Here is a 20394-nt window from a genome sequence, read left to right on the forward strand (position 1 = left end):
GAGGAAGTTAGTCCAATTTTTAAACTTATTTCGCTATCAGGAATGAAAGCATGAATACTTCTTGTTACAGGTATTGTTTTCACAGGGATAAACCCATTTCCTTGAGTCGTGCAATGCTGCTGAACATTTTCAGTTGATATAAAAAAAATGTCTAATGGATATGATATTGTCCATAGCCAGTACCGTGCCGGGAGGGGGACGAGTGGGGCAACGGCCCCGAGCTCCAAAGTAAGAGGGTGCAAAATTCGGGAGGAAAAAAGAAAAGATATATATAAAATGGAAGGAAAAAGTAATAAAAAGTGCTCAAAATCAAGGAAAAGTAGGGTTTATTTTTGAAAATTTTCTTCCGCTTCGTGCCAACCGTGGCACTTCGCGGCTGGTCTATCAACCTCATTCATATGTACGGGGGAGAAGGGGGTGCCGCCATATACTCTCGCCCCGAGCGCTGATTTTACACGGGACGGCACTGTCAACAGCCCATTTATAAAACTGTTGTACATTTAATAATTGATTCGCAATTGTCTTCTATAAACTCGCACGAGTATTTAATCGCTTTGTCATTCCACCTACGCCATCGCAAAGATTTTTACCATGTGAAATAGCAAAGAAATGCCACTCACATGTAAGACCAAAATCTGATTTGTGCATACAAATGTTCTTTAGTGCGGTAGATGGGTGCACAATACAGCCAAAATTGCTCAGTTAGTGATAAAAGCACGAAAATTGGCACAATGATTCTTCAGTATATACTTATTATTTTCAGTTGTGGAGCCATTGGATACAGCATGTTGTTTAGCGATAGTTGCTAATAGAAAATTACGTGAGAAATAACTGTTATTCAGCGTAAGTACTCAATCTGGAAAGGATAGTGCTATGTTGCAGAACATCATAACTTAACTGCAAGTATTTTTAATGTCATGAGTAAACCAATAGAAGGCATTTTTAGTTGCTAGAAATGTAAACTAGAAATTCAATTCACATTTTTGGCGCTCATTTATATAAACTTAAATGTCTAAATTCAGATGCTATAATATATTTTAAATCCAAATGATATTACACTGTTGATGCTTTTATTTGAAGGTAAAATTGTTAACGACGCTCTTTCGCCACTCTTCAATATTTAGAATCTTTCCATTTCTTTTTCTGTGTTCCTTTTTAATCTTGAAATCTTCTACACAACAAAATAAAGAAAGCAACAAGATATACATCAAATACAAAACTATGTTCCTCCCATATGACAACCGTGATCTGTCCTCATTCAACCATTTTTCATACCTCCACAAAAGCTTCACGTATTGTCACATTCTCCCCTACATGTGCATAAGTTGGTACAATTCAGATGTACTCGTACACATTTGCGGTCTATACATCTGTTCCTGCATCTGCATTGTAGTAACTCTGGATAGGATTCACTTGCTTCTGGTAAGTTTGTCCACAAGGGCCTCCACTGTTCTGGACAAGTCAAACCCCAGTCAGTGGGAGAGGGCAAAGGACGATATGGTAGAGTACAGCGTCCCCAATAATGTCCACCTTGTAGTACTGCCCTTCTGATGTGTTGTTTTAAGGCAGCTTTCGTGGGAGGAAGGAATGGCATCCCGCGACCTTTACGTATTAATAAAAGCTTTTTTATTTCGTTGATTGAGGTACAAGTTGCTGTTTTATCATAGAGCAAGATAGTGAAGTACTCCAGGGAAACTTCGGTCTCATCAGATATATGCTTAGGTGCACAGTGCAACTCATAGAATGTGCTTGTAAATTCGTCATGTGCCTCCCACACTTTCCACGCAAACTTCTTTCTAATTTGATCGAAGTGGGACACAGTGTCACAGCTTGTGAAGGCGTGAAACACCGGAAGAGCCAAGGATTTTCGTGGGCCAAGTGACGCACATATGACTTGGAATGTAACCAAAGTCCTTGTCAGTACCGAAAGCAATCCACAGTTGTATTTTTCCTAACTGTTGTACAGCTGATACCGCCAGAACAATTACATCAGTATCTACAGTGCGAACGATGATCTTGTAAAATCCGTGAGTGACAGCATCAGCAATGTGCATCATAATCCTTGAATCTGCTTCCTCGTGATTGCAGTGTGCAATGTTGGTCGTGTCTCCGTTTAGGTATGCATCACACTTTGTCTACATCGGTGACAACAAGATACTGCTCAGGTGATGCACTTGCCATTAGTTCGTGTTAAAAAACTTAAACAGGTCTGTCTTGTTTCTGTTCAATCGAAGAAACTGCTGCCAGTTCTTTGGTATGGGGTTTGATGCGTCTGCACGTCTCCGTTGACTACTACCTTTAACACGATTTTCTCTAGTCCGTGTCTTGAGATTGTTGTCAAAGTATTGATCCTAGACAATATCTACGTGTCGAAACTTATCTTGTTCCTTTTTTATATGTGGAACAAATACCTTTGCAGCGTAGTCACCAAACGTCTTGCATCCTTCAGATCTAAGAATGTTCACAAATACAGTACCATCTATAATTCTCACATCAATCTCTGGTCTTACATTGCAGATATTCTGTGCATGATGTTCAAGACAGGCCACAAGATCCGACTTTTTTCTCAAACGTAATTGGCCATAGGAAGAGAGAGAGGGCGGAAATGAATGGTTTCCATGTCTGAAGAAATTGTCCAAGTCACTGTCTCTTCTCTGGCATGCAATATACAGCCGTGCAAATAAAGATTACTCACTTTTGAGAAGGCTCATCTTCGCTCCTGCTACTTTTGAGTTATATGAGTGTTCATTGAATAGCACCATTTTGTTCCTCGTGATCTTATCTGTTACATGCTTGGTGTTTGTTCTGAGCCTATTATCCATAAACATTTGATACTGTTCTTTGCCCCTGACTTATATTGTTCTGAGGCACTCAATTGAGCGCTGGCTCATTACATATTTCGATTGTAATCTTAGGAGATCCTGGCTTTCTTCTTCAAATGGATTCCCCATGCCCTCTATCACATTGACCAGTGCATTCACCTGCGTATAACTTTTGGGTAGACTCATTTTGCTCATGGTGGTTTCATACGTGAACACATGTGTTTTTCCTACCATGAATGTTTCCAGTTCAGAAATAACACGGATAAGTTCTGGGCCTGCTACTGCCCATCGTAAAATAGCGTCGGAATCCTGTGTCAAAGCAATCCCCCCCCCCCCCCCCCCCATCTTCCTTCATGAGCCTGTTATTTTGCTCATGACTTTGATCAATAGCAATGAGAGAAAATTTTCTCTGGGACTTAGCCACTACAAACTTGCCTTTTTGGAACTCCTTAGCAACATCAGGATGGGTACTGTCAAGGCTGCACATGTCTCTCACATGAACTGCCATCCAACGAGCATAATTCGTATGATTCATGCTAAAGAACCAAGGTGTCAGTTCAGTTAGTGTATCTGTATACAACATGAAGTTACCCGTACGCAATGAATGTACAAATGCCAACACAAGTAATTCCAGTTCGAGATTTGTGTACCAGTACAGGAACTGTGAATGTTCATTCTTCTGCTGTATACACCAAGTATTAAAACCTTTGCCGGACCGTCAGAGATGGTTTCTATGTACAAATCATATGCCTTCCTCAACAGTACATACAGTGCACATGCAGTAACTTGATGTGCATGTCGGATACATGTAACGTGGGATGCTTTGAGAAATGATTCCACAATGCCAGGAGTAGCAAGTTCTGCTGCTTGGAGAGCTTCTACCCAGCCACTACCTTCCAACAACGACCCAACATTTTGTAGCATGTCATCTCTGTATGAAGTCCTCCGAGAATTATAACAAACTTGTCGTCTTCATAGTTTCGAGCCATAGTCCACTGTATCTGTTTCATTTTGGTGAACAGGGGCTGATCCACACTTATGACAGGAGTCTGGCCTGGGTTGACAAATTGCATAGCCTGTTGAATTACTTCAAAACAGTGCCGCAGCATTGATGGTGAACTGGCTTCTTCAGCAAATAGAGGTAACATGGCATTGATGGCTGGCAAGAGATCACATTCTTCAATCAAACTAGCATGGTATGCTGCCCACGAAATGTTAGAATCAGAAAATATTTCGCCTTTACGCATCTTCTCAACATGAATCAACCAGTTGCATTTCTTTCCTATCTCCTCATTCAGAATTTCACAGGGAGACGTCACGTTGCAAGTAGTTAGTGGGACGTAAACATTTTTTGAAGATAAACTTGTAGGCGTTACTTTTCTGTAAGCCACAGGCAAATCCATGACTCTTCGCTGTCCTTTCAAAAGTTTTATTGAACGAATAAAACCACGGTCGTTCTCATCACTTGAAGCAGTGTTCATCGTAATATTTTGAAATAACGATAAGCTTGTGCCATGAAATGAACTAGTGAAGGTAGCAGAACTTGGATTGTGATCTATGTTGTTCGCGGCTGCAGTGATGAACACGCCTTTTTTCAGTTGAGGAGGGCAGACTATGCCGATCTTCTGATAATATTCACATACATTATTTCCTAATGATGTGATTATGTTCATGATGCGATCATATGAGACTGAGACTCCAAGGGAAAACATACTGTTAACCAACTTTTGTTTCCTGGTTAATGCATGGACCTTAAGTCCCACATAAACTGGTAGAGGTGTTTCCCGATCTTTGCTGTGATAAGGATGGGGTACTTCCCCGTAATCACGGCGTCTCTTGATGCAATTGTACACGAGCAGCTCAGCAACTGTGAGCACTGGTTGACCGATATTTACGTTGTGTGTTTGATCTGTTATATTTGACCCATTGATGACCATGCTCACTAATGACAAAAGTGACCTTGGTACAAATGTTACTTGACTGTCGTGGAAGATCCTGAAAATGTAACTTTTTGAGCAAAAATGTCCTGTCTGATCACATCGACAATTTTAGTCATCATAACGCTCATCTCATCCTGATCAGTCTGATATCCTTGTCTCAATAGAGTGCCGGTATCATCTTCATAGGCTATGAACACATCTCTTCCCTCTTTATAGGCATTCATCCCCGAAAAGTGCATGAGGACACGATCTTTAAGGTGCTTGCTATTCACTTGAGTAGTAACATCCACACCAAGCTGCTGCATTCTATTACTGTATAGATTAGTAAGATCTGCAAGTCTGAACACCTTAATATCGTCATGATGTCTTGCTTCCTCTATGTACGATATTAGTTCCGCTAGTGCAATAGCTTTACATGTTTGATCGTTTGATGTGTCTGGTTCCTGTGGTGTCATAGCACGTGACTTGTACAAATTAGCAAGGCATTTTGGGTGGTATTTTGCCTCTTGAGCGATAAGGTTTCCTGAACTCAGCTTTGCTAGAAGATGCTCGTTCTGCAACTCTTGGGCACACTTCCGCACACGGTAATCCAGTTGAAATGTGCAAACTTCATTCAGTTTCTCCTTCTGTTCCCCTTTCGAACAAAAGAAGCAAACACGGCTTTTACTGTCCACATCCTTGTAGCTAGCTATATCCCTGTCACTCGGAGTGCTGCGAGTGAATATTCGTTTAGACATTGTTACATCTTCTTCAATAGATTTACTCTTCCTTTTCTTGGCACGCTGCAGTTTACTTGTACCAAATTTCAAATAACACGATTAATGCCACTTAGCTTTTTGTTCCTTGAATGTACACTCAATACTGTTACCATTGGTTCAATCGTGTTACATCTACTTGGATTGGGATGAAGTGAAGCTCATTAAACTGAAGAATGTTCTCTGCTATAGTTTTATAACCTGTATCGGTAGGACATGTCAGTGGTTCTTTGCTGTCAAGTTGACAAAGGGCACATTTCGACCAGTCATTTACAATTTTGAATCTTGGTCAATAAGCTATATACACTACAGTTACCTGTATATATATATATATATATAGTCATCGTTTAAAGAACAATTATAACTGAAAGGAAAGTTATAAGAAAAACACAATAAATACAAATAATGGTTGAAATAGTGATGGTTGCTAAGGAAATTGTTGTTTAGCAACCGTTGCTATGGTATATACATTTCACAATGGTGGCTCACATCTGAAAATGATTAGACTAGTATTTAATAAACAACAGGGACAGCAGAAAGAAACGAATATAATAAGAAATACATGTTGAATACAAGTTACAGTGATGGTTGCTAAGGAAATTGTGTTGCCTAGCAACCGTTGCTATGGTATATACATTTCATGATGATTCCACATCTACAAATGTTCAGAATAGTGTTTCGAACATTTGTACCAAGTTTCATGCTTTTATCATCATGTGAGCAATTTTTGCACCTATCGACGTGACTAATTGAAATTTTTACATTTTTTACATTGAGCCCAACAGCCAACACTGAAATATATATATGACATATTTAGGAATGGTAGCTCCGTTTTTAAGTTTGTCAAGAATACTGCTAAAAATTCATGTACAGCCACACTGTCATGTTTCAAATGGTTACTGATTACGCTATCACCTTCCAAGGTTGTTCTAGGCGATTTCCGTGGTTCATTAACCTGAAATAGCCATTTGAAGAATGTATCAATCCCTTGCAGATTCATTACTACTGAAAAATTTACTAGTAGAAGTTTTAGAAGTTTTATTTTGGCCCTTAGGTTCAAATAAGCAAAATCCATATTTAGTTCACACAAAATATAAGTATTTCTTCACCTTGTGCGAAAATTTCACACGTGTACAACTTTCACCACATGCTCATTCCAGGGCCTGAACTTGGGACTATAAATGCTGCTACCACTATACACTTATACAATATTCATTAGTTTTGATTGCAGATTTGAAATCTACAGGCAAAGGGGATGAAAATTTTTAGCTTCATAGCTCTTATGGTTATTGAAATAAACAATAAAATGCAAAAAACAGCCGTGTTTGAGTCGTGACCGTGAAACTAATTGCGTAATTAATTACAAATTAACTATAAGGGCTGGAAAAGTTTTATTTTGGGAAATAACTATTCTCAAAACATGTCTTTCAATGTACAAAAAATTATCAAAATTTGAGACCATGAATGTTTCATGATTGGTTGATTTGAAATAGAATGACTCATATGATGATGAAATTTTAGGAGAATATAGTTCGATCCTTTGATTACAAGACCATTTCACGCAGTGCATCGTCCATTTGCTGTGACGCTTGTCGTCTGACAAATTCAGGTAGCTGACCTCTACATCATTGTTTCACACTCGCCACTGTCGAATGTTTTTCCTCGCAGGTAGGCCTTCAGATAACCAAACAGGAAAAAATCTGAAGGACCCAAGCCTGAACTATAGGAAGACTGAGAGACGACTTCCCATCCCTTTTTCATGATTTTCTGCTGCGCCATCATGGCTGTGTGAGGCTTGGCATTGTCATAATGAAGTTTGATGACCTTACCTTGCAGCTTCCATCTCTTGGTCTGGAGAGCATGTTGTACTTTATCCAGTGACAAACAATATCGCTCGTTGTTAATTGTGGAGCCATGTTCCAAGAAGTCTACGAAAATAACACCACACTGATCCCACAAAAAGAAGAACATAATTTTCTGGCCTGATCTGGGAAGTGTAAGTCTTTTAAACTGCTGCAACCAACGTTGGATACTAGCGCGGTCCAATGTGTGATTCCCATAAACCGTAAGCAATTTCCTATGAGTTGATGTGGCTGATGCATTACCGGTTTTGAACAGAAATTCCATTACCGATCGTTTTCGAGTCCTAATGTGTACTTCAATGTCCATTGTGGTTTACCTGTGAACAATTGAAACAAAGTATCAAAGTATGTTTACCTAAAATTTCATCATCATATTGCAACTAATAAAAATATTTTACTCGTCTGTGCAAAACTTATTGAACGTCTTTTGTATTTTCCAGATATTATTTAATGGTATCTCTGTTACGTTTAATTTTCTCTTATAAACATTCATAGCTTTATCTTTCAGCATTCTTTTTCACAGTTTCTGTTTCATTACTAATATTTTGGAGGTCTGTATATTCCAGAGGAGTTTCAGTTTTTTCGGTGCTCGTTATGTGCAACTATAATAGGTTTCATATTATATTATTTATAGTGAAATCAAATTGCAGTATTGCTTTTAATATTGTGCTTTATTGCGGTTGTTTGTGGTGAGGTTGGAACAAAGCTTCGTTTTGTTTAAATCACATCACAATTTGCAGGGAAACAGCATTTGTGTGCAGATAGCTTTGTTTGCATTCAGGTTGCCATTAGTAAAGTTGTCAATACACGGGTGCTGTTGGACGGATTCCAAGTTCAATTCCCGAGCTTGGTTAACTTTTTTGGCCACCTACAATAATCATAATAACTTCTCATATAGTGTCATTGCTGAAAGGCTTGCTAAACTCCAATCCAATCAATAGGGACAATTCTTAAGTCTCCTAACACGTTATTCCATAAGAATCGACGATATATTTACTTATTTGTGAAGGAGAGGTAAATTCACTCCGTTATTCTTGACCTATTTCAACTTCATGCAGTGGGCAAGATTCGAAAACCTCAAAGAAAATATGCGTCACATTTAATCTTGTACGAAAGTTACCGTGGAAAATTAATTTCTGTCATGTTATATTGGGTGGTCTAAGATTCGCGCTCGTGCTCAGCGGGGTGATGATAGGTGCGGAAGGAAGAAAAGAAAGAAAAAAAAAGACATAGTATGACTTTAACCTCTGGAGACTTGTTTCGGCGGTAGGGCTCGGTAAAGATATGACGATGTGGCAACACCACATTGCACTTTACAAGATAAGTGGTAACAGAAAAATTATTACTGTCTCGCGTGGAGTACGAGTAAAGTATGTGATTGACTAGCAGGCGATCATTATTCACAGTCCATCACAGGTTGAACTATTTAAAAAAAAAAAATCAAAACGTTATTTGCAAGCTAAATGTGAATTGAAACAATAAAACAAAGTGAAAATTATTTGAAGAAACTGAAATAAGAACATTGACGTACCATATAAATATCTCAACTTGCCAGCATCGGGACTTGAACCAGGTTTACGCGCTGATTGATTAATTTGGAGTTAGTATTCCGTTTAGCACTGAGGTTATATGAAACGTGGACCTACCTCCCATATGAGCTCCCACCAGAAATCGATCCGAGGTCTTCCACGTTGGAAGCGTGTACGTTAACCATATAGCCACAAGAGTTCACATGCATTGGAGCTGAGTCCCCTAGCCATCTGACACACGAGGAATGAACATACAATGCATATGCATGTAATTTGTTTGTGTCTTTGTCAGAACATTACAACCGTATGTTTAAAAAAAGCACAAATTAAACACGTTCTTACCTTTATATGGTACGTCAGTGTGCTTATTTATTTTTTCATACTATTCCCACTTTGCTTCATTGTTTCTATCTACATTTATGTTACTATAATGTTTTGCACCATAAAATAATAATAATAATAATAATAATAAAATGAAATCCGTGGTGCGGTTTGAACACGGATCGCCTGATTGCCACTCACGCACGTTACCCCTTACTCCATGCCAAACAATGGTAATCTCTGTTAGACACTATTTTTTAATGTGTAATGCGGTTCTGTCACATCGCCATAGCTTTACCGGGCCCTACCATTGAAATAAGGCCTCAGAGAATAAAAGTCATAGTATGTTATTATCATCTTTTTACATCCAGCATCATCCCCTGCTGAGTAGGGGCGCATGTCTTAATCATTCCATATATATGTGGAAATTTTCAAGTTAAAGTGAATTTTCCTCTTTTGCCCTTTTTATTCGCGCGCGATAGCAACTCCAGGTAATGGAAATGATCGAGAACCCATAAAGAATATGTGCGCAGTATGGAGTAAGAATCTAATAATTTTTATGAACTTCCGACTTGTGGTAACCGCGTCTTCCTTTTTACACCATTATCCTTGACAGAGTCAACTGCAGACCAGGGTTGGCAAAAACCATGGTTTTTATTGAAAAAAAAAAACAAAAAAAAAAAAAAAACAGGTTTTTTTGGTTTAAACTTTTTTTTGTTTAAACAAGGTTTTTTTGGTTTAAATAATTTGCTCTATGTATTTACATCACATATGGACAGAAATAAGTTTGTTTCGCCTTGGTGTTATAATACAACAATCGGGTTACGCTGGAAGGGATTACATAAGCTTAAAGCGAAATCCAAACCGCTTCTCGGCTTACATCCGAGAGAAATTGTCCTCTATTTGAACTCGAAAGCAGGATTAACTGGCGATACGTCTGCCGACTCACTCACGAAGGACTCCTGATACATCATACTGATCTTCACATACTTGTTAATACAATTGTCAAGAGCCATTTCGGAAGGACAAGAAAATAAATAAATAAAATAAAAATAAACAGTTGCACAAATGAAACCATTATATAGAATTACATATGGACAATTTCAAAATACTGCAGAGTACAGAAGAACTAGTTTAGTCAAAGTTAGTTTACTACGAGTTTACTAGTTTAGTCCAAGTTAAAGAAATACAACGACTTAATTTGCATATCAGTAATGAAAGTGAATAAAGATACGAATTATTTGAATTCACATTGGTCCTGACCCATTTATACATAAATAGATACCAAAGATACTTCTGATTTCAATAAATGCCTCTGGTGGGATTTTGTATAACCTCCCTACCCCCCCCCCCCAAAAAAAAAATAGTACGGCATTTCGATGTATTTTACCAACAGTAAAAATTATTAAAACGAAACAATATTTAGAATTTTTCTTTGATTGCAATTGCATAACAATAATAACAAACTATAAAAAAATCATAAAAGAAACATTCATAAACTTATAAAAAGAACAAAAGTTGCTTTTGTAGCATAATCTCTTTGAGCACTGAATGGGAAATTTAGGTCTGAATATAATACGAATAATATACGGGAGTGAAAGTGATAACCCACAAATGTGTGTTCATCAAGATTTTACGAACACTTACACTTTACGAACATTTTTCGTTTTTTGGTTTAAACCAATTGTTTTTTTGAAAAAAAAAAAACAGCCGGTTTAAACCAGCCAACCCTGCTGCTGCAGACAATCGATTTGTTTTCTGAGTGTGGGAGAAATCACAAGCCAGGTTTCATTAAAATGGAATGAGTTGTATAAAAGTGTCTGTAAGATGACTTCTTCACAAATGCATATTGAGTTAAATGGTAGATCCCGCATTAACGATGCTTTCCAATGGGAATTTTAATTTTATAAAACCATCAGAAATTTTACAGAATTTAATTTTAGTACTTTTCTGCACAGCTTTTGCTTGCCTTGGATTTCTGTCACCGGCCAACCGTGGAGCATTGATGACCTGTGCTATGGTTCTCTTCGTATGCCTTGGAACACCTGCCGGATATGTATCAGCACGCATTTACAAAACATTTGGTGGTGAAAAGTGGAAATCCAATGTTTTGCTGACCTCAATGCTTTGCCCAGGGTGAGTATAATAATAATAATAATAATAATAATAATAATAATAATATTAAAAAAACTAGTGCTATAGTACCGCTTTTAAATATGCTCTCAAGCTCTCCGCTTAAAGGTCGATCAGTTTAGCCAGTAGGAATATTCGATTCATTAAATCAATTATAGATACAAGCAATATTTTCATGAGATTAGGTAACTTAGTGCTGATAAACAGTGGAATGAAAGTGTGTGTGGACAAATTCACACATATCCACTTCGCTCTTACATTAAAGCGAAGTAAGTTTGTGGTTTCTATCATCTTACTAATCCATCATCCATCAATCATCTTAGTTTGTGCGTCGGGGTAGGTATGAGATTGGTTATCGCTTGCGGGAATTTATAGGTACAGCCAATTCTTGAGAATTCAACCCTAAAGGGCAGGAGTGCCAATTTACTATGCATACATTTCTTTTGTGCTGCAGAACATAAAGGTACTAAATTCACGTGTCTAAGTTCATAGAATATGAGATTGTCAGGTAGTGTGGGTGAACTCAATAAAAGAAGTTATGTGAAGTCTGAACTCTCGGAAATTATGTTTGAGGTGTTTGAGTAGTAATACCTAACTGATCTGTTGTAGTCAGTTCCCGTGACTATGTGTGTAGCTTGTGGAAATCTTTCCCTTAGAAAATACTGTTTCGTAATAAATGGACCATGTTTTGACGTTCAGAGTGCATTTTCAAGAAACAAACCTTTATTTAGTTCTCCGTTACTATTCGAAGTAATTTATAGGAATATATTATTCACTTGTGCGAATTCAGTTTGATTGATTCAGAGAAAATAAGCTCTGCCTCCCAGCTGAATGTATACCAACGAAATGTGATATATGAGAGATTTGAATACACAGCATACGAAAATATGATTCTCTTGCATAAACTTCGGAAACTTAGGTCGAAAGGAAAGAACGAGATAGGAAAATAGATAACTGTGACGTGGTCTGTTGAACCATTTGATAAAAATGCACGAGATTTAGTATAGAAGGATCCAGATAAAACAATTGGCATTTATTGTAGAAATTCAATCTGGGTGTCGCAACAGAAGGGAGTTGAATGATAAAGATCATCCTCACTACAGTGACACTTGATGAAATTGACAAGTTTATGTTTATACTTTCTGAATAGAATTACTGAAGAAGACTATAAATTTATCTCAAATTTATTCCGAATATGGCATGGACGTTAGACCACATGTGCAACTAGTACATAGTTTCATTGTTGTACTCTAACGGCGTGTCAATTTGCTATTTAGTTTTTGCGAGCGCGCATTTTTTTATTCGCTATCTTTTAACGTGTGACGTTATGATGTAAGAGAACAAGATTATGTCGTGACAAAACGATCAGCTTTAATGGAAAGATATATAAGTAGGTTCTCTAGTGACATTACTGTATATTAAATCATCGCGTACTTTAGACCTATCAAAGGGTTCAGATTTTGAGATTTAATCTTTTGATCAAGTAAGAAACGGGCAATTGTAAGTAATAAAGTGTTTAAAGTAATATGTCCTGGTATTCTAACAAATCTCTAAAATTTTAGCGGGAACTTTTCCCAGATACCTGCACTTGCTCGGCCTACGCCTCCTACTTCTCGTATCAATAACATATTTCTAATCTTCAGGGACTTTCGAGATATGGCCATCTTGTTATAGCAATTGTAACTCCCACCTTTTTTTTTCTTCCTTTCTAAGAGAAACGTCAAATAATGCTGAAACATGTCTTAATATCATGTCTACTCTTGTAGGATTTGGAGATATGGCATGTTATTTTAACAATTACAATCCCCATTCTTATTTCTCCCCACGTTTTTCTCCCCGTCTAAGGAAAACATCAATAAGCAATGAAACGTCTTTAACTATCTTAAGTTAAAAGCCTTAACGCACTTCAAGATATGACCATCTTGTTTTAACAGTTGTTTTTTTTTACACGTCTTTTTTTTTCGTTCTAGGAGAAATATCAGAAAACAGTAAAACACATCTTTAATTATTTTAAGTTAAAAAAAATCTAAATACCAAATTTCGTCTCTCCTTGACGAATTTCGAGATATGGCCATCCAATTATGACAGTTATGATTCTTTTTTTCTTCCTGGCTTTTTTCCTTACCTTCCAAGGGAAACATCAAAAAACGCTGAAACGTATCTTTAATTAACATGTCTACTCTTAAGGGATTTCGAGATAGGGCTATGCTTTTTTTAACAGTTACAACCTCCACGTTTTTTAACGCCTTTTTTTCTAAGGGAAACATTAAAAACATTGAAGTTTCAAATTACGGCCGTTTTATATGTATATTTGTATTTTTCCTGTCAGTTCATATGCAAAGTATCTTAGTATCGAATACTATGATTATGATATCTGTCGAGTAAATACGAATTAAAATACAAGGGATTGAAAATTTGACTTCTCCAAAAGTATTTCAAAAGTTTTCTCAGATCCATCCAATCACGTAGATGGTTTTCAATAGACGTAAAGATGATAATGTCGTTTACCGCAATTTGATATCTCAAACCTTTGCGGAGATATAAGAAACATGGGTAAAGAGTAATATCCTGTCTAAACTGACATATTTGTGGGCAATGGTTATATTGATTGTTGCAGGTAATCATATACGGGAGTCAGCTGAGAGCGTACTTAACTATGATTCTTGTACTTATTAAAGATAAACTAATTGCGACACTCTTTGCTAGTATAAATATAATCTCATTTCGAAAGTAATTTCATTACGCTGTTATCTGTGGAAGGACAAGCATCGCCATGTCAGCCGAATCCAAAAATTCTCGCAGTTTTGTGTACCGCATTGTGATAAAATACCTCGTGAAGAAAGGAAAATCGCGTAAAAAAAAAGTATTGAAAACGGGAAGTCAGCCCTAAAAGATTGGTGCCTTCGTATACTATGATCAAAAAATGGGCCATCTATTTCAGTAAGGGCGAGAGAGCTGTGAAAATGGCCGTCCAGGGTATCCTGTGGCAGTGGTCACTGAAAAAAAAAAAAAAAAAAAATCGCAAAAGTCGATAAATTAGTTTGGCTGACCGAAGAATAAAATTGTAGTAGATAGCGGAAGAGTTACAGAATAGTAAAGAACGAGTCGGAGAAATTCTGTATGAATGTTTATGGAAAAAAAAAAAAAAAGAAAAAAAGCGCGCGTTGGACACCGAAAATGCTCACTCCTCTCGACAAGCAATTACAACTAGGGAGTTGTAAAGACGTTTTGAAATTAGCCGGGGACCGTCACGACGAAATTTGTGCCCGAATCGCAACTGTAGGTGAGACTTCGATTCGCCAATATGATCCGGAGTCAAAACAGGAGTCAATGCGGTGGATTTAACGGAGAAAGGCCACCAAAGAAATTCAAGATAGAGCAGTTGGCTTCAATATATATTCTTTATGCAGCGAAGGTGTTTTGCTGATCGATTACGTGCCAAAGGAGATTGCGATGAATGATTAGTATTACGCATATTTACTGGCTCAGGTTCGTGAGGCAGTCTCATAGAAACGGCGTGGGAAACACAGCCACAGAATGCTGTTTTTTGGAGGACAGCGCGCCGGTTCAGGCGGCTCAGTTTTCGAGGCAAACCTTAAAAGATACAGATTTTACAGAGATTAACCATCCACCCTACAGTCCAAACCTGGCTCCGAGTGACTATTTTCTTTTTTCCAATCTGAAAAAGGAGGTACGAAGCCAGAGATTTGAGGATAACGAAATCAAGGTAACAATAGAAAGCCATATTGAAAGCACAGAAAAAAAAACATCTTTTCTGCAGTATTAAACTACTGTATGCCCAATATGAGAAATGTGAGAAATACATTTTACTCGAGGGAGATTATATTGAGAAATAATGTTTTAGTTGCAATTTTTATGTAATGCCGTAGGTTGCGAAATTATCAGCCATCCCTCGCATATACCCCAGAAAATGTAAGAAAAAAAAAACACTTTTTTCTTTTCCTGTTTTTTAATAAGTTGTTTCTGGAATTTCTGTCTGAAATGTATATCTTTTTTGTGCAGAGTTGTGTTCTGTTTGTTCTTCGTGATGAACCTGATTCTCTGGGGCAAAGGAAGTTCAGCTGCTGTCCCGTTTACAACACTTTTGGCTCTTTTGGCGCTGTGGTTTGGTGTGTCCGTACCACTGACTTTTATTGGATCATACTTCGGATTTAGGAAGAGAGTAAGTATGTTAATTCTACCCTTTGGTGCCAGATGTCCCGGGTTCAATTTCTGGTAAGGCCACTCGGTCAAAAAAAATTATAAAAGCTTTTTTAGCCATCCTGAGTAAGGTTATCCTCATTCATATCAAGCAAATGCCGTAATGGTACCTAACGTGATGGTCCCAGGCAGTATGATCGCCGAGGGATGTCATACGTTGCGGGCTGACATGGCCACAGCTCCTGAAAGCCCAGAAATTTAATTAGTAATCCTAATATATATACACACTATTACTTGTTGAAGTTAGCTTTTACTGGATTATAAGATTCAAGCCAGTCTTATTTTGTAATAACCGTTTTTCATCTCCTTAGAAATATGGAAACTATTTAATTAAGCAATGTCTTCTCGCGTAATGTACCCTAGTTACGTATGTATCTAACTGTTTTAGGTCTGTTTTGGGTGTAGGTTTTCTAATTAAAGTTAATTTTCCTTTAGTCTATAAACCATCATATGGGAAGTAAAATTAAAAGAAAGAAAAAAATAATGATTACGATAGAATGACTGGAACTGTTACACAAACTGGTGACAGTTATTTTTTACTACGAATCTTAGTATCATGATAGATTTGACATCATGTTACCCAAAATGTACTAAATTAATGGATATGTTAATTATGGTCTAGAATGTTTATGAAGGCGTATTAAATAATCACTGAAGAGAAAACTTGCTTGGTATTTCAGCAGACATAGTCTCAAGTTTTGAGAACTATGTTTAGATAGGCTACAGAATTTTGAACTTCAGCTTAGTTTTTCTTGAAAATATTAATGTAAGTTGTTACATATGCTAAAAACTTTTAAATTACGTTAAAAATATGGAAATTGTAATAACTAGAGAATTTCAGAGAATATTCCTTTCGAACAAGTTGAGTTTTGTTGTCCGTTCGCTCGAGAATGATCTAATTAACATTAGATTTAAGTATGGAAAGAAACCTTCACGTTTTAGTTCTTTATTTACTATAGTAAGCAGAAGTGCAATATATAAGTTCAATAACTACTAGTTTCTCGTTCCCAGTTTTCGAAGATCTAGTTTGAATTATTATCCGGTTATTCTTTACAGCAGATATCGTTTGCTTTTTCGTTGGTTATAAGGTCTGAGAATATTTTCACAAACCCGTTAGAAGAGCATCCTGTTAACTCATAAGTTTTTAGTTTTTATTTCAGGCGTTTTACACACACACACATATATATATATATATAATGGTACTGAGGTTGATTAAAAAATTATCCAAGTGGGATAGTTAAGTCTTATTTGTACACTGTTACATGTTGCTTTGGGCTTATATAAGCAGACCTCATTGAATGGTTATGTTTAGACACTGTCTGTTCTCAACTTCGTCTGTTTCTCACTAATTTACTTCGTAGCATAGATGTATTCTTCATTAGAAGATTAATCTTGCTACGCCATTTTAGAGATGGTTTTGTTTCTGGGTTATTTTAAATGTGATATATAGTTCTCTGTGTTGATTTAAAAGATTTCTTGTTGTGTGAGATTTGGTTCATAAATACCTGTTAAAACGTGTAAGAAGCAATCATTGGTTTCCGCATCACAGGTCAAAATTGACACTAAGGTATTTTGTTGCTCTTTACTTTACTCCTTGTGGTGGACAAACACCGTGTGCGTGAGTTTTCTCGGAGTTCTGCCGTTTCCTCCCACTTTCTTCCACCATTTCATTTGTTTCTCATCATCACCGTCTCCTTTAGCCTAGCCGGCATAACTGTGAGACGTAAAACGTAAAGATTTCTCTTCATTTTATTTCTTTACTTTGCCAAGGATGATCTAGTCTTTGAAACTAGCAAACATTTTCACCATCAATGATAGAGACTTAGTTTCGATTGTTGCTGGTTTGGACGCAAAGTTAAGCTGTAGTCTTTCATCTCATGTATCTTCTGTTTTCGAGAAATTTATAATCCGATGTTTTCTCGTATTCGTTTTTGGTGATATATTCCAATTCATTAGCAACTTAAATATGCATACAAAACAAGAGATTCCCTTCAGTTGCTATTATCCATCAATTTCATTTTCACTACTATACTGAATTATATATAAGTAAATGTGTTTATTCTGCAAGTGAATATAAATATGGTACGATAATACAGTGTATGTGAAATATATTTTTAATGAATTATTCGTATTGTGGTAACTGATGTTCTGTAATCCATATTTTTCCAGCCAATTGAGCATCCAGTAAGAACTAATCAGATTCCTCGCCTAATCCCAGATCAGAGCTTATACACACAACCTGTTCCAGGTATCATCATGGGAGGTGTGCTTCCGTTTGGATGCATATTCATACAACTGTTTTTCATACTAAATTCCATATGGTAAGTTGCTTTTATTGAAATGAACTATAACTACGAGAAGAGAAGTATAATGGATTGTGTAACGCTTAGGGAATGAGATGTACTCAAACTACGCTTTATTAGAAAATAATTATCTTGTTAACTTATAATCTTCAAATGCACTTGGCCATATTCTTGTAACAAAATCTTAATTTAATGAGAAGAAGCGGAAAGGCTATTACTCACCGCTAAAAATATGTAGAAGTAAATTCTGCTACATATCTGCCTTTCCGCTTTTTCTCATTGAATATAATCACCGCTCGCAATAGTGTGATAAAATCTTAATTTGTTCAAACCATCTCAAAGTTTATAATAAAATCCCATGATTGTAGTGTAATAATATGTATAAACAATTCAAATACTCAACAAAATTAATGAGTATCTCAAACTATCTTTTCATAAATAATAGCCCAACAAACGACATCCCTAGAATGATTCCAAAACTTACCGCCTGCAGGTTAATTTTCATACATGCATTTAACCATAACTGACCTTCGATATCGGTGTTCTTTTCTTAATGATATTGGTCTTTCTCAATGTTGCATGTCTGAAAACCAATCTGTATTCAGTTGATATTAAGGAACAAAAACAAAAACTTTTAATTACAAGATTCATTCCAAAAGCAATTGCTAAATACTATTCAAGAGCAGACATGTTTAACGAATAATACATGATCGTGAAAAAATATACTTAAGACATGAAATAAATAAAATCTTCAAGTTTTACGTTCCACGATTATGCCTTTTAGGCTAAAGAAGATAGATGATTAATAAAAATAAAGGATTATCGAAGAATTGGTAGAATGAGAATGGAGAAAATGCACAGAAATTTCTCAATACTTGATGAAACAGTGGTGTGCAAGTCAGTAGCCTGCATTTTACCAAACGTTTTAGATAAAAAATCTAAAACGTTTACAAAAGTGTGAAAATCATACCTAGTATTGTATGGGGCCTCCTTTTGTGTCCAAAACAGCTTGGATCCGACGTGGAATGGACGTATAGAGCTCCTGAATCGTGGTGTGTGGAATTTTGTACCATTGTTCCTCCAAAACATGCTCCAGTTCCTTAAGGGATACTGGTGGAGGGTAATGAGACCGAACACGCCTTTCTAACTCAGACCACAATGGCTCAAAGTTGTTCAGATCTGATGATTGTGGGACCCAGGGGAGGTGTGATAGCTCCTGGTCATGCTTTTCAAACCATGATTTTACCGTTTTTGCAGCGTTGACAGGGTGCCAAATCATCTTGGTAGATGCCATCACCATCAGGGAACAATATTTGGATCATGGGTAGAGCCTGGTCCCCCAAAATGACCTCATACGCCTTAGCATTCATCATTCCATGCAGCGCTATGATGGGACCTGCAGAAAACCACGATATCACTGCCCATACTGTAACAGAAAACACCCCCATGCGTTACAGTTGGGAGCAGACAGTCTGTATCATAGGCCTACGACGGTGTTTTCCATACGTAAACACGACCGCTTGTTGGAAACAAGGTGAAGGTCGATTCATCGGACCACATTACGTGTTTCCACTGCTCATGAGTCCACGCCTTGTGGTCCTTGCACTACTGGATACTCCTCTTCGCATTTACTGGTGTGACCAGGAGTTTGGCGATAGCGGCCCAGCCATGAATTTTCATTTTATGAAGTTCCCGTCGCACTGTTTTCGATGAAATCGGGTTGTGTAGGCCGGAATTGAGTTCAGACGTAATTTTCATTGCAGTGGTCGTCTGTGTAGCTGCTACAATCCGTTTTAATACCCTCTGGTCCCTATCTGAGAGGATTGTCTTTCGACCTCTGTTGAGCTTTGCAGACGTCGTTTGCCTTTGAATTGTGTATGCTCTCGTGACATTAGACACAGTGCCTTTCGATACCCCCACAATGTTCGCCACTGTTGCCACTGAAGCTCCAACCAGACGGGTACCAACGATCATGCCTCTTTGGAAGTCTGTCAGGTCGCGCATTTTACCGCACCACTTTTACACCACGACACTCTCAGGTGAACTGGTTACTGCTGACGGAAGAGGAAGGTCCACATGACATTGAAAACGAAAAACGATCGGCAACCGCAACACGTGTTGTACAGTGGAGGGGCAAATTTAGGTGTCCTGTATGAAGTGTTTTTAGATTTTTTTGTCCCCCCCTGTATATATATATATATATATATATATATATATATATATATATATATATATATATATATATATATATATATATATATGGCACAAAAGTGTCCAAACCAGAGGGGGGCTACATTAAGTAACATAGTTATGTACGTAAAGAACTAATATGCATTCACATGCAACCTCATTGCCCTAGTGTCAATAATAAAGTCCCACAGTGAATTATGGAAAACTGTGTGCGCTTCATATACGTATAAATATTACATTCGTTTTAAGTATTTTTGTGAATTTTTTAGTAGTTCGCGTAATAATGTGTGAGACTTATAGCAAATCGTCCAGAACGAA

General features: G+C 37.2%; 1 protein-coding gene across 1 annotated transcript in view; it reads left to right on the forward strand.

Annotated features, from left to right (window-relative positions):
• The window catches only part of TM9SF2 (transmembrane 9 superfamily protein member 2), a 72053-nt gene that overhangs the window by 42009 nt on the left and 9650 nt on the right, over positions 1–20394 (forward strand). The window contains exons 10-12 of the mRNA XM_081769042.1: positions 11188–11365; positions 15386–15545; positions 17753–17904. Coding sequence (XP_081625168.1) covers positions 11188–11365; positions 15386–15545; positions 17753–17904 — 490 coding nt within the window. The remainder of the gene's footprint in view (positions 1–11187; positions 11366–15385; positions 15546–17752; positions 17905–20394) is intronic.

Source organism: Thermobia domestica, chromosome 8 (genome assembly GCF_964235325.1).
Source record: "Thermobia domestica chromosome 8, izTheDome1.hap1.1, whole genome shotgun sequence".
NCBI classification, from domain to species: Eukaryota; Metazoa; Arthropoda; class Insecta; order Zygentoma; family Lepismatidae; genus Thermobia; species Thermobia domestica.